At 39.1% G+C, this 16,418-nt stretch overlaps 1 protein-coding gene across 8 annotated transcripts in view; it reads right to left on the reverse strand.

Moving 5' to 3' along the window:
* The window catches only part of MTUS1 (microtubule associated scaffold protein 1), a 110,889-nt gene that overhangs the window by 19,901 nt on the left and 74,570 nt on the right, over nucleotides 1–16,418 (reverse strand). For all 8 annotated transcript variants that reach the window (XM_042812762.1, XM_042812761.1, XM_042812764.1 and 5 more), the window contains one exon: nucleotides 6,725–6,942. In XM_042812762.1, the coding sequence (XP_042668696.1) occupies nucleotides 6,725–6,942 (218 nt within the window). The remainder of the gene's footprint in view (nucleotides 1–6,724; nucleotides 6,943–16,418) is intronic.

The following is a 16,418-nucleotide window of genomic DNA, read 5'->3' on the forward strand; positions in this document are numbered from 1 at the left end:
TAACACAGAGGCAGCAATCATACCTGCTACAGGCAGAACCAAAAGGTTGGAAGCAGCTCTGATCTGAATGGCCACACATCAGCCTTCTAGCTTTATCACTAATACACCTCTCCTTAACAAGGCATTTTGAGAGTTGATACATACGGGAGGTAAACAACCTTCAACATATAAAATACACTGGCTGTTTTATAAAACATTCTATTAGAAAAGACTAAATAAAACTTGTTCAGAATACATAAGACAGAAATTCATCACAGGCAGCAAGAACAGAAGCATTTGTGTGCTTTACTGCCATACATAGTGTCAAATTAATTTTATTCCAGGAAATGAAGGGCTGGTTTTGAAAGCCATCTGATATCAAACCACGAGCACTTACTCCTGAAACCGTATTCAGAGGGAAATATTGACTATCTTAAATAAATAAATAATGGTTATTTGCAAGCAATTCTGTAATGTCAGTGCTTAGACCTCACAGGACACTGACATTGTTTGTACAGAGGAACAGATTATCATTTAACTATTTTTTAATACTTGAGCAGGTTCAGTTGTCAACAATTCCCAGCACAGAGTGGATCGCTCTCATCCAAGCAGATATTTTCTTGATCTGACAAAGCACTAGAAAGTGAAGCCTGCTCCATCCTCGTGCTGGGGCAGCCATGAAAAGATCACCAGCCATAACGTAGAAACTGAGTCACACCTCTGTGTAAACTCCAGACACTCATGTGTCAGCATCTGTAGCTCAAAAGTAGTTATGAAAGGGTAACAAAAGGTCATTCATATCTGCTTTGCAGTATTAAATTAGAATTGATTGTTTTGGTCCTTATGTTCTACCAGTTCCTGCTCCTGCTATTCTGGCAAAGCCCTGTCCTCTAAATAAATCTCAGCAGCAAAATCAAGCTAAAGAAGTTAGCCAAGGAAGTGGCACAAGAAACAGCCTTTACCCTCTGCCGCAAGTGCATTTTTGAATGGAGGAATAGACTATTACTGCAATTACTGAAAAAGACATTAATCATCTCAAACCAGTAAATCTGGCATGAAATTACTACTTTCAAATTACTCTTGACATTGTTAAGTGTGTTGCCTTTTTATGAGATAAAAGAAGCAATAAATTTTCACCTGTCCTTGACTTACTGCTTCAAAGAGAATTAAATTAGGCCTCAGATTATGCTTCCTTGTTAAGTAAGAGAGACTTACTGTAACTTACAATATTTGACTTCTCTCGTTTGCTAGGTACTTTTATGGAGAACGAGGCATTCGTTCCCTGATGTTTAGTATGTGAAACACTAAAGCAGAGAACCAGCCAAACAGGATTCCTATGAGTCACTTTATATTCAACATGGGCATTACAGTTGTGGGCTCTTTGTGCTTTTACAAACTTTAGATGCTTCTTATCACCATATGGAACTTTGTCTTCCCATTTTAAAGAAACGATGTCTTTACAAAGTTAAGTCTAGATACAGTAACATCCACTATTGAACTTTACGGCCCATTTTCTTACTCTGAAAGATTTCTGAACTGTGATATCAGTTAAAACACGTCATACAGAATGACTTCCCAGTGAAAATTCTGATCTCATAAGCAACTACATTCACCCTATTTGAGTAACTGCTTATTTCATTTTTCAGCATTTTCTGAAGCTTGTCTCAATTCATCTGATTCAAGCATTAGACAAAGTTTCAAACAGATACCATGCAGCTTTGACAAATGATACTGCCGTAAGTTCTAGTATCTATGAGATTATAATCACTCATGTTTTTTTAGAATGTTAAGATTCAAAACTTTTATGTTTGAACAAAACATTACAGCATCTGCTTTAAGCCCTTTCAAGACATTTAGAATTTCACCTGCAAATACAGAATAGAAAAGCACAAAGATGTTACTTTATTTCTTTCCTTAGCCGCTCCTTTCATTTCAAATTTTAAGAGATACATCTAGCTTGCTACTTTGTAATTAACTTTGCGTCTTCTTAAATAAACAAATAAATAAAAATTAGGAGAAATAACAAGGTAGGGATGGGAACAGGCTTCCTCATGGAAGGCAAAGCTGGGTGCTTGAGACATCAAGCTTGCTTTCAAGTTAAAGACTTGTCTTCTCAACAGACTTGTTCTCTCAACTTGTTCAGAGTAGCAGAGGACAGGACTCCCAGTTCTCTCCATTGTCCGCTCTGAATACTCAACCACACCTGGACCAAAGTGTCCTTCAAGAAGCTGGAAAGTTATGAGCTCACAAAACTTCAAAGATGCCAAAAATATTCTGTTGCTAAAAATGGTTTTATCAGTTAACAGCTACGTATCACAGAGAACTTCAGAATAATTTGAAACCTCCTTGCTTTCCAGCAGCTCCCTCTAAGACAGCAAAGGCTTCCAGAGCCCAGCTCTGAAAGGGGAAGATACTTTGTATTTTTTACATCTGAAGAAACACAAATTATCTCAATTAAATACCCTCATTCTCTGTTTTGAAGAAGGAGACATCCATACTTTTGAAATCCAGAGCTGAAGAGCAGAAGTGCATTTTGAATGAGCATCCTAATGAAAACCAGAAGTTTGATGTTAGGTTCTGGAAAGTCAAAATTATAAATTTAAAAACTCACAGACAAGCATCTGTGCTTAATGGCCCTGCCAACATATTTCATATTTATATACCAAAAATATGATTGTTCCAAAACTCTTCTGTTTACCACTAAGGGTTTAGGTTTTAGTGATGGAATTTGTACTTCAGCTCTGTAAGAAGTTTCTCACTAATGAACATTTTCTGTTACACTTCCATAAAGGCCAGAAGAAATTATTCTGATGAATGTTTCCCTGTGCACAGAAAAAACTCTTCGAGTGCCAGAAAATTCTCAAGAAAACTAAATACCTTGACTCTTACAGTCATCTGTGTGTCAGGAAATGCCAGTTATAGTAGCTCACACAATAAGGGTGGTCTTTTTATTTCCACCTAGAGATACTAAAGACTATTTCAGCCACACAATTTCTAGCTCATTACTTATGTTGCTTCCTGCATCATATCCACAATTAATTAATCCCCACAAATTAGCCCTCACATTCCTCCTGTGATGGAAGCTTCTTAAAGAAGTCACCATATTCATTTCAAAGTAAAATTTGAGTTGTAAACTTCAGTCTTCTCATAAGCATGTCAAGAGAAGAACAGCAGTAAAGCTTGATTTCTGTTCATTTCTTAATCACAGGCACAATTCTGAAGCTTACTTCTATTACTGAATCTTTTGGGAGCTCCTGAAGCACTCAAAAAGATTTATTTCTTAAACAAGAAAAACACAACTGTGTATCAGTAAAACTTTTTTTTTTTTTTTAAACTTGATATTTCTCTAAGTGGCAGTTAAGATGCATGCATTCAAATATGAGGCTAAAAAGTCAATACACGTTTTCAATATCAACAAAACAGTTTAGGCAATACATTTCCTCTTTTCCTCTTCACTTGAGAGTTAAGTCTTCCTTCAACAGCTTTAGAAGAGACAAAACCAGATTTTAAGACCAACTCAGTACTGAGCTGACAAAAACAAAGTGACAAATGAAAACCACAAAAAGCCTACACAGTAAAACAAAACAAATTAAAAAAAAAAACAACAATCCAACAATCCCAAAGCTGTGGTGGTTTAACCTGAGCCCACACTGCTGCGGGCCTCTCAGGCCCACATTCTTACCTCACACAAGCACTGGTGGCTTCTCACCAACACTCCTTCCCAGAGTTCACAGGGGAATAGCCCATAAAATTTTGACTATGGACAGCCCTATAAAACCAGACCCATAGTAGTTGTTTGGTTGCTTTTTGTTTTGTTTTCTTATGCTCTCTCCCCACCCCCCCCCCCCCCCAACTTCCTGATGGGGTTCCTGAGCTGGCTCTCCCCAGCCTGGTGGACACCAAGCTTGTAGAGTGAGTGCAGATTCCACAAGTTGTGCCACAGCCTCACTTTCACCAGACATCTTAAACCACACTTTCAATGTTTCAGCGTACACAGCTACTACTGAAGGGATAATAAATAAATTCAAAGTTAAGATTCAAATGTTGTGCTGCATAATTCCGAGATTATGTAATTGAAGTTTAATGGAAGACTGCTTTCCTTTGCACTTTGTCAGCCTATTGTATATTCACCATTTTCACTGTACTGTCACTTTTCCTGTTTGGACAATTGAAAAAAAGGAAGAGGTCATGGAGTTGCAGGAACTACCATAGGTTTAGGAGGGGAATAGCCATCTGGACAGACTAGCTTGCTTTTGTGATAAGACTGCAGTTTGACACATCCTTTTAATACTGTACACGTAATTATCTAACAATGGAAAAACTTGGTACAGTTTGATGCTCTTGCCAGACAACTTGCTCATTGCATTTAGTCTGCCATCAGGGTTTCAATCTAGTGAAAATTCATTGCAATAGGATCTCCTGCTCAACAGAAATTGGGTTTTACAACATGACCATTGTGGACTGGCTCATCTTGAAGACACTTGCTCAAATTCAGAACAGTCTTGGTAAAGGCACACAAATTATCTGGATAAACCCTGACAGCTCAAGTGGTAAAGTATTATCAGAGCCAGCTGTTAATATTGACAGCTCCACGATAATGCTTGTAGCAAACACGTTTGAACTCACACAGAGTTTTGTGACAGATTCCTGCTCAGCTGGAAACAGCACAGCAACCTCACACAATCAAATTTAACCCTTAGCAGCCTTCCAACTTCACTCCAGAGGGTTGGCTGCACTTCTGACATAAGTCATTGCCAGCAGATTCTAATTTTGTCAGTGGCTATCCCATTTCAAATGAGCTCATAAAAAGCAACTTTAAACTTTTGAGCAGAAATGCATCAGGAACTCTTGGAGGAAAAAAGGAGAAGTAGCAGCAGTTGAATCACCTCTCCTACTAACTTCAGCTTTGTCAACTCTTCCTTCCACAGGGAATACAGGATGCTGAGGTAGGTTTTGTCATGGAGTTCTGGCTGAGACTTATATTTTTGAAGCAATGTAGCAGCACAGCCCAGCTCTTTTCTCTATCCAACAGCACAGACTTTTGCACTGCCTCTGACCAGGAAGAAGGGTCCATGCACCTAATCTGGCAAAGAAATGCTCCCTCCTTGGCTTGGGTAGCTTTCTGGTAGCTGCAAGCTCAATCAACCTTCTGCAGGGGCAGACAATCACCAGAGTAGCCAAGAGTGGGACCTTCTGATGACAGCATGGTATTTCATCAGCTCAGGCTGCTTTGTGTTATTTCATACTTGCTTAAGTAGAAGGAATGGAAGCACAACCTTGTTGCTCAGCTAAGCATATATATTTTTATTTTTTATTTTTTTTTCCCCAACTAGAAAAGCTGCAAGCTACTTTTGTAAAAGCTGAAAATACTTTCTGCTGGCTCTGTGGTAGTTAAGGCAGGGGCTTGCAGCTGGAGCTACACTTAGCTGAAAATTTCTCCCTTGACTATTTGAACACATTTGCAAACTACATCAAAAAACCCTCCAAGATCTACTTCCAAAAAAGAAATGCATGGCTATTTGAGCTTAGGTTAGCTAGATGGAGATCCACATTTCATCAGAAAGGAATGAGAAACAAACAAAAAACTCACTACCCTTCACATTTTTCACTAAAATACAGAAACTGTACAAAATGCTTCCCCAGCTAATTAGCAGATTTCAAAGTATTGCCTACATCAACCATAGCAGAACAGTCCTTCTCACTCCCACAGTACGTACAGTAAGACTGAGACCATCCTGGGAGTGGACTTCAACATCAAGAAGTAAAACAACTAAAAGCACATATATGTCATTTTTAGCCCAGTTTACAAGTGCATAGACTCAGCTCTTCCTGATTACTCACTTTATATCATTAAAAATAAATGAAATTTCTCCTCTTTCCACCCACAAGATAATACTGAAAAAAAGCAGCAGCAAAATTATTACTTTCTTCCATACAGCTCCTCTCTCTTTCCTGTCTTAGACACTTTTAAAAATCATCATTCCCATTATTTGCAAGGAAATCATGCTTAAACTGTAAACACATTGTAAAACAGCCTGAAAGAAATAGGTGCATATGAAGCTTTCTTATGTATTCAGATAAAGATACACCGAAAGTATTCCTGACATTTAAGATGTTACAAACACAATATATTTGAGAGAAGAGCCTATGCCAAGACTTTTAAGTTCACAAACTTAGCAAAAATTAAAGTGCTTATTATAAATTAATTAAAAGACTGAGTAGAAATTTGGCAGGAAAAATCTCACCATTTAATCTGAAATGACAGGCATTACATACATGTGTGTATCAAATTGCTTTGAAAATATTAAATTATATTAGAGAAAAGTGTTCCAATCCAGAGTTCAATAAGAAAAAAAAACCAACAAACAGCTGCTCTTACTGAATTGACCAGATTTGAATTAGAGAAAAAATAGATGTCATTGTATTAAATGTGCAACTTAACAAAATCATTTCCAGACTACAAATACATATTAAAGTTTATTAAAAATGGCACAAACACCAGGGCATTCTGTTATAATAGCACCATTAGGTGGAGGCCTATAGTTAATATGCCTATAGTTAACTGCAGATGCAATGTAGCACATGAAAAAAAAATAATAATAATTCTAGGAGAAGGAACAAACTAGAATGCAGCAGCTGGAGTGGAAACAGACATTATTTATCAGTGTACTGATATATTCAAAGCCACTGTTGAGAACAGTTCAACAAACTAAAACTAGCATACAGATTATTTCTAAGTTTTTACCTCAGACTGGAGGTGCTGGATCACAACTGTCAACGCTTCAAACTTCTGGTTACTGCTTGACAAGAATTTTTTGAGCTGCAGGATGATTCCACTTTGGTTCTCACATTTTGTTTTGTATTGTGCCAACTCAGCTTCTTTTGCGCCAGTTGAATGCACATCTGTGGAGGTTTGGGTCTGTATGCATGAGCTTTTAGGACTCCGCTGCTTGCCCTTATCAACTGAAACAACAAAAACAACAGCAATTAATTAATCTACACTTCATGTCTCACCAAAGCTTAAAGATAGGTACAAAAGAAAACACTGCCTGGAACACTAACTAGGAGAAACAGTTATTTCAATAGCACTGCAGAGCAGACGGTACCATCTGCTGGATTAGGTTCTAGCACCTTAACCTCACATAAAACACTGCTCTTCAATCTTACTTTCACATATTCTGTGTCTCACCTTTCAACACTGTGCTTTGAATAAATATTCTCATAAAACACACTGTCATTCTACCTATACAGTGACTTACTGCTTTCTTAATAGTCTCTTATTTTTGTTACAACGTGAACTTCATGTTTTCTACACTCTAATGCAGAACTGAATACTAAAGCACTCCTTCCCTACTTTCACTTCTCTTTTCTTTCCTTTCAAAATGTTCACTGCAAGAACTCCACTCTGTACCTCAGGTTTGAGCTCCATTAATGAAAAATCTTTCAACATCTTCTTAGTGTCAGCAATTTCATTCACAAAGATGGTACTTTAAAATGCTCTACAACTTGAAATATATTTCAAGAATGCCCTGCCACTCCTTATAGTCCAAGAATTACAGAGTTCATTTAATACTCTCAGTAACAGTGCAACCTCAATCACTTCACAGTACACAATCACATAGTGTCAGAGGAAAGAAATCACATTACATAATCCAGTGCTCAACTCATAAACACCACAGATGTTACAGGTTTCTCCTGCCTTTGGACTGAAAAGTTAGCACAGCACTTCCCCTTTTGATCATGCATGGAGCAAGCAAACACTTTTGCAATAAAATGTTGATGCAACACACATATATCCCTTGGCATTTTAATGAAGACATCTATGCAGATTATACAGTTTCAACTTAACAAGATTCCTTCCAGATAAAGTAACAAAACCTGAGAGGTGAGATTTAGGGGAAATAAGAACAGGAATATGTGGAGATTAAAAAAAAAAAAAAAAAAAAAAAAAAAAAGAGAGAGAGACAAATTAATGAACTAGAAGTAGTTGCTAATGAATCCTTTTGAAGTCCAAACATCTGGTATGAAGGTTGTTGAGTGACACTTGAATACTACCAGCAGTGAAAGGCTCAGTCATATAACTGAAAACACCGAGAGCCAAACCTTTATAGTTAATCAACACATCACCTCTTGCATCAATCCATCAGTCTTGCATAGACTTCACTCATTTTTAAAACATGTGAAATAAAGTTTCCTATTCAAAATATTTATGCCATCTGCACCTCTCTTGCTGAGCAGGGTGCGAAGGGTCTTCACATTTCCAAATAAATCCACTGTGGGCAAGATTTTCTGCCTTCCCTTTTAGTTAGAGAAGTAGAGAAATGTCAGCACATTGTTTTTATAATGTTCAGATATTTTCTTGGAAATTTTACTGCACTCCTACTTAAGAGATGCTAAGTGTTGCAGTGTAAATTTTCAATTAGAAACACACATTGCAGATTAATAGCAGAACAGGCAAAAGGTGTCAACATAACCCAAATTGAAAGCCAAATTCTGATCAGAAGAGTAGGCAGATCAAGCTTATTTGCCAGTTCTAGGTAGCTTATTTTTACTATCCTTTTAACAAACATGAGCAATTATTTTCTCACAGTAACAGGCACAATGCCTTTTGAAATAGATCTCTTTACATGAAAAGAGGGTTCAAATTTGATAGCCATCTTGTTAGATCCCCAGCAATCTCACATCAAACACTGTGTTAGTAGCAAATACCTGTCAGCTTATGAAAGTTGTTAAAGTAAATTAGTCAGTAGAGACAATAATCAAGGGGAGGGGAAAAGAAAAACAAACCAACAAGGCAGAGACTAGGGAATAAACACATACATTTGGCCCTTCCCTACCTAAGTAGCTCATGTACTCCTACTCTCTCATTTATTCCACCTCCCTCTCTGCTTCCCTTACAAAGCAAAGACAATTTGAGCACTATCCCTCATTTAAAGATGCTTGTAAATTCACTAATACAGATACTCATCTCATTCTTAACTAACTATATGAAATGACAAACATCTATTTGTTACAATCCTGACAAAACTGCTCTAAACTTCCACAAAGGACTGCTGACAAGATGTGCTCAGGAAAGTAGTTATTTCAGATACAGTTACCTAATGAAGTTGTTTTTATTTAAATACACTGATATAACAGCTAACCACAAGCAACACAGGAGTCAGACAGCTGCTGTTTCCACAGTTCAGCGAGCCTTCACCAGTTTGCCAGTCTCACATCACTGGTTTTACTGCAGTGCCCAGAACACCAAGACTATTCAGAGGCATTTATTCCAACATCCACCCAAGCCAACTCTGGATACTATACTAAAAAAAGCTGAACAAAAAACATACACAAAAATTCCCTGACAGTCCTGTTGGCAATTTTATCAGACGTGTGCTATGCACAACCACTTCAAATGTTGAAAAGTATTTCTCAGCTAGCATGAAAACTCCATAGCATGAAATGCCTCTACAGATTAACACCAGCAGCGCTCCAATGCTTATTTATGGCCCATGTACCTCTGGGCAATGACAGATTGTTTCCAGATTTGTATAGAAGGCATGCTATGATGTCAAAACAAAAGCCATGCTTTCATTAAAACAAAGCATCAAGAGTCTAATCACTGATACAACATATCAATGACAGACTCCGAATTAAAGATGGTATCGGTTACCAGCTCAAGTCCTCGCTTTGCCATTTCTGATTGCCACCTTTAGACAAGTCAGACTGGTAATGCAAAACGTTTTTCCTCCCTCTGGTTAGGTTCTGGACTCTTTTCCAGTAGACAAGAAAACACTGTACCAAATCTATTTGAGATGCTCAATTTCTGAATATTGGAAGTCATAGATTCTCAAGTTTTGCATGCAGCACAGTATCCCCACAGAGCCAACAATGTGGGGTATTATCCTTTTTCTCCATCAAAACAGCAGCAGTAATTTTGCAAAGGTTGAGCCTTCTGATTACTGAATCATTCACATCTTATTTTGCTGGCAGAAACAATATCCACTGACCTTGCAAAGGTTCATAAATCTTCCCACTCCCTGTGAGGTCACTACATGGACAGCAGCTACAGACTCTTGTTCTTTGATGAGAACATTAGACCCATCCTTTTTTTTTTTTTTTTTTTTGTAAAGAGAGCTGTTTTCCATACACAGATTCTCTGATTTAGAGATCATAAACAAGAAACAGAAAACTGTTCAAACACTAGTCTGCTTTACATTTAAGAGCCTCAGGACTGCATGGTACTTGAAGCAGTACTTGAATGGCCAGCTACCTCAGGACTTGTCACATCCTGCTGGTATCCCAAGCCTCTCTATCTTGTGCACTGCTGGTTTACCAGGTGAAACTCCTGTCACTCACTCCTTCGTTTGCAGAGCCAAATCAAAGCCTCTCTCTGCTCAACGTATACCAGGTAATGCCCACATTTTCTAGAAATTATTTTCTTTAGCCAGAGATTCAATTTGCCAAAAACATTCCAAATACTGAAAACAAACTATTGACAAGCACAAACAAGAACAACCTCACTTCTCTCCTCACGCTTTTGCAATCACCATTTCTTACCACTAAGCACCTTCTTTTCAGGTTCTTCTTCCAAACTATCAGCTTCCACGGGCTTTTGAAAATTCAGGTGTGTCTTGTGTAAGCATTTTTCAAAGAAAAATCCTCGTTCAACATTTTCTTTTGTAGGAAGATGCAGGCTGGTAAAACCTTCCTGCCTCTCTTCCATCTTTTGGAAAGCCTTGTCTACACATACTAAGTTGGTGCTCACTTCTTTGATCAGTAAAACCAGATCAGCCTGAGTATTTAACCGAGCTTCCATCTCTTTCCTTACTCGTTGGATTTCCTCAAGTACATTTCTTATATCCAAGTGGCTAGATTTCATCTCTGCTTTCAGCTCCTCTTTCACCTGCTGCTGGCTCCTCTGCAGAGCTAGCACTGCTCTGATTTCGTTTTGAGATGTTTCCATGTCATGCTTCAGTTCCTTCTGTCCAGCTTCCATCGACTCCTGACAAGCTTTGACTTCTGCCAACAATGCAGCAAAGCACTCCATCCTGATCCCACCAGTCACAGGACTTCTTCCAGTGTCACAGCTTCCAAGCAGTCAGGATCATTTGTAAGGTAGAAGCAGATTTCTCAGATAACAAGACAGCTAGCACATGCCCTCTGGAATGGTCCTACCTCAACTTACAGCTCACTTCAGCAAAGGTACCAAGTACAAGACCATTACTAGGCAAAACTAGTACTCCATAAAATACTTCAGTAAGCAAAGCTGTAGAGTCAAAGCTCCATTCTCAAAACTTCACCAAAGCACTAATCAGTTTAATTGGCAGACTGTGCCACACCTGAATTTTTTAAGTCTTTTGCTGACATCACTGTATGTGGGACGTCACTCCCAGAAAGCCACTCCCAGCTGTCATTTGATCTGTACATCAATAAAGAATGCCTGGGCATCAGCCACCAGGGTTGTTGCAACGCAGTCAGACAGTGCAAGAACACCATGGCCCTTTCTTTTCAACAAAGGCTCTAACAGGCCTTTTGGAAGTCTGAATTGCCGGTGCGAGCTGAAAGTCCAAAAGCTCAGCAATAGTTGTTTATTTCAACCATGTATGCAATGAAGTGGTTGTGCACCCATCCTCCTGCTAATGTTTGGAATAAGATATGACGAGCAAGGCAGTGAGGACCTTGGCCATTTTCCCACTTCCACTGAACACTCTCCTCAGTACTACAGCTGGTAATGCTCATATAGCAATCTATGGAAGAACCCAGAAACTGAGGACGTTCTCCAGTTGACCAACAATGAACACTTGAAGACAACACGGGAAAACTGATTAATAACCTGTTCTTGGTAGGTTAAGGAGAAGACTTTTGGCAACCAGGTGTGAGTTAACTTCTCTCTGTAGTAGCTAAAGTTTCTGAATTTTAAGCACAGAACTCAGAGTTTTAAGCTGCATGTAATAACAGGAAGATTAATTATACCATGCTGTTGTTTTGTCAGTGATTTAATTACTCAGTTATTTGATTTGGTTTGAAAAAATGACCATCCAGTGTAGACCTTAGGCTATAGAAAGCCTCTGCGGCTGCCCTCAGGTAAGTGACCTGATGTTCAAAATAACACCCAGCATCCAGAGTAGGTCTCTCAGCATCACTGAAGTTAAAAGTTGACAGCTTTTACATACTATCTTTGTAGTTTGTAAGTTAGCTCCAATGTGCTGCTTTTTCCTGAAGAAATGATGATCCCATAAACACCCCACAGCAAAGGATCTTTGCTGTCCATAACAAACTGCAGCAAACCCGTGAGCATGGTTTTGAGATGGGGAGCATTACAAATAATAATGATAGTCTGTGCACAACTGCAGGATTTCTGTTTCACCACTGTGTTGCTGACCAATGAACCAATCTGGCGAGTCCAGCTTGCAAGGCAATGTTACTCCTCACTTTCAACTTAGCCTCCTACACAAGTCCAGGCACACTCATGGGAAGCAATCAGAGACATCTGCACGCAGCTTGCAGGTACTGCCCAACTATCTCAGACTATCACGGCTTCTTAGCGGACACATAATACAGGCAACAGTCTGTTGGCTCTTTTTTTCCCCTAAGTCTCTACTACTAGAAGGTCAGATATATACTTTCTGGTAGCACAGCTGTATTTAGGAAACAGGATTTTCCCAGCACAGCTACAGGCCATATGTTTCCTCTACTCTTCCCCAGCCCTATTTCTAGCTGGACGGCCAAACTGAGTGTTCCTGAGCACTAGTGATCAAGCATAATCACTGCTGAAAACTAGTACACAAAATGGATTGCAAAAGCACAATCTGAGTTTTGAATCCAACACCTGTGACAAAATGGATTAGGCAGGTGGAAAGAGACATCTAATTCAGCAGTACTTCTGCTTTCCTAGACTAAAATCTGCAGTAACTTAGGACAACACTATAATCCTTCTATGCCAACCTTTGCCACACTTTAGCACTTCCTACAAATCTCAACAAAACAGGTGAATTACTTGCACAGACCTTGTCAGATGCCTCCTAGCAGGAAATGAGAATCCAGCTGAATTGACACCAGGTGGTTCAGTAAGGATTTAAGTGGAAAATGGGTCACATTGTGAGTGTAAAAGGGTGTTCCTGTGGCTTACCAGTGTAACCATTCAAGTTCTGTCTTCTCCTGACAGCTTCTGGTAGCCAGCACCGTTACTGTTTGTACTAAATGGAATGGCTTGAAGCATTCATTTTCCGGTAACGTTAAAGCCATAATTATGTGAAGAGCTCATGCAGTGATTTCAGCTGAGTAAAAATAATTGTTTTCTATATAAAAAAAAAAAAAAAAAAGGGAAGTACCCAACCAAGACAGTCTTTAGTTCCTCTGTAGAGAAACAGGCTCCTCAAGATGGTGACAGAGCAGAATCCTAAATGGAATATCAAGGAGGGCTTGGGGCAAGCCCTTTTTTCTATTGGCTGTATAAGGAAAGCCGAGCTGGCAAGCCCTAGGGGATTAAATTGTATGCATGACTGTCACTTCTGTTCAATAACATCAGCAACAAAGGTTGGTATCTCCTTTCTACATCATTCACCCAATCCAATCGCCAAGGCTTTTCACCTTATTTGAAAACATCAATTCTACCCAGAATGAAATCTATGTGCTTAGTACAGTTCCCCTTCAAATTAAGGCATCTGATCACTAATCACTGTTTCATGACTTGTAAAGAGCACCTTCTTTATGTAACTTCTAGGCAGGTTTCCTTTGGTTTTCTCCAGTCTGGAAGATGGTCTTCAGATTTACCTAAAATTTAACTTGTGGGTAGGTGTTACAAAACAAACTCAAAGTCCACTGAGTTAGCTGGTACTTTGAATTCTACAGCCAGCCTCTCAACAAGCATATTTTGGAAGCCAACTGCAAGTGAATAATAGCTTTCAGCAGTGCACAATTTTCTCAATTGAGGATTTATAATCTCAGAATTACCAACTCCTGCACATCAGCTTCTGCTCTACCTAATCTGCCTTTATCCTTGATGCATATCAAGCATCTTAGTTTTCTCCTGTTCAGGGAAAAAAAACCCAAAAAACAAGATCCCAATTTCACAGAATGAGAGAAATTAAGCAATAACGATTAGCATTCAAGATTTAGTTCTTTTCTTCAAAAAATATGTCACATGAATACTTTACACAATTATCTACCAAACACAGAACATCATTTTCTTTTATAGCCATAATATTATGAGAATAAAATCCATGAAGTTAAACATCTGAAAACAAACAAAACAACAACAACAACAACAACAACAAAAACCCGACCACACAGTTTTTAAGTTAACAAACCCACTAAATCACATGATTAGCTACATTTGACAACGTTAAGAAACACAGCTTATTGTTTCATGTTCTATAAGGCTGGTCAGTTTGTACAGCCCCGACTGGCGTCAGGCCTGAAACAGCAACCAGATATTTTCATTTCTCATACGTAACAGATGAAGTATTTACTCGCAACAATTTGCCAGCTTTTCCCCTTTCCAAAAACTCTGGTTTTACACCTAATTATAATTGAAAACTGTAACAATCACAGGAGGTTTGGAAAAGACCTCAAAAGATCATCTTGTCCAATCCCCCCTCCAGACCAATGATATACAAGAAAAAATAATCAGCAACTAGATCAAGCTTCTGCAAATATACCAATAAGCACTGAAATAAGCTGTCTTCAGCACAGCCTGGAGAACCAGACATACACTGCAGACTTCTATTCCAGAGACTGTATCTTTTCTTCCTGTTACAAGACTGGTCCTGTCAGCTGCAGCAGTCCTGTGTGACCCATGGGTCTGACTCCAGAATTTTTCATTCAGGAGTTACCACATCTCAATCTAGCATCTGAACCAGTCCATAACTGAGTACATAACTTTACTTTTGATGTTATTCTCTACACAACTAACTCTGACACTTCAAAATAATCCCTAAAACTCTCCTGTTCTCTTCCCTCCTCCTGCAATGCATGTACCTACTTGAGCAATGGAACAGACCAATCAACAACTTGATCATGCCACATTAATTTTAATGTTTGCCTCATGACAAGCTGTGGCATTTCAGAACATTCCTACAAATAGGGAAACTGCTGGATTAAATCTGGAGTTATGTATATATTATATAACATATAAAAGAGGACATGGAAATTTGGCTAGCTGTAAGGTACAATCCTAAATTATTTCACAACTCCTGCTCTAAGGTATAAACCCAGGAAACAGTTTCGCACACATTCAGGGAAAGCACAGCAACACTACTGTGGAGGGCCTGAAATCCTTGGCTTGGGTGAAAGTCTTCCAACCCCCTGGCATTTCCGCAGCTTGGTCAACTACAATTTTCACTTGCACCCAGCTTGGCAAAAAGTGAACACTTTCCTTCTGTGCCTCCCAGAGTCCAGGCAAGCAATCACACAGAGGCAGACTCCACAGAAGTCAGGGTTTGCTCGTAAGCACAGCATCAGGCCTGTATACATCAAATGGGGCAGGCAGCCCTGCCTTGTGCTGTTCATGCTGCAAGCATGTTAGCCGTGAGCCAGTTCTAGTCAGGGCAATGTTTTAGTGACGTGCCTGGCTAACTCTGCCCAGCTGAAATTCTGCAGGTGCTGTGCTCTGAAGCTCTCCCACTAATTTATATAGCTAATCCAGACTCAAGCAGCTGTAGAAGGGCAAATATCACTTCCCATCTTGCAGCTCCCCTCTGCATCAATGTGGCCTGCAGCCTGGCAGACAACTACGCACCTCCTAATGGAGAATGGCAGTGCTCCCATTCCTTCACTCTTACTGCAGCCTCTTGAACTGTCCCTCTGCAAGGTCAGGCACAAACATATGCCAAGAAGCATCAATTTATTTAGCTGCCATCAAACCCTTTTCAAGGTGTTTGAACAAAAACAACATAAAGAGGCTTTTTAAAAGGTCACAGTAACTGAACAAAATTTAACTGCAGACAGGTAAAACCGAACTTAGATGCTTAGTTTACTCAGTAAGATTAAACCCAACAAATCAGAAATGGCTTTTTTTTTTTTTTTTTTTTTTTTTTGCAGAGGTACAAAGATTTCTCAGCATTTTTCTTTATTTTTTATTTTTTTTTAAACACTGGTACAGTGCTGGAGGGGGAGTGAAGAACCAGCATGTATTACTCAAGGAATTCAGTCAGAAGCACTGTTTCTTAAGTCTGTATCTGTACTTTCATGCCAACTCAGCTGCTGAGGTATTGTATTGCAGCACTAACTTCCAGCCTCAATGTGATTTTAAATTCATTCTTTTTTTTTTTTCCTCACTTTCACGCTCAGAGTTGGATATGCTTATTCACAGGACCCTGAAAAGGAGAGAGAAGCCTCAGACATTATGCACTTCAAAGAGCCCTATGCCTGTGTAACGCTCAGCCCATGTACCTCACAGCCACTCTGGATTTCCGTAAGGACAGAGCTTGTCCCTTGAAGTAGAGCCCTCAGCA

The sequence above is a fragment of the Centrocercus urophasianus genome, unplaced genomic scaffold (genome assembly GCF_019232065.1).
Source record: "Centrocercus urophasianus isolate 14NV4802_14NV808 unplaced genomic scaffold, USGS_Curo_1.0 seq_13, whole genome shotgun sequence".
Taxonomy (NCBI): domain Eukaryota; kingdom Metazoa; phylum Chordata; class Aves; order Galliformes; family Phasianidae; genus Centrocercus; species Centrocercus urophasianus.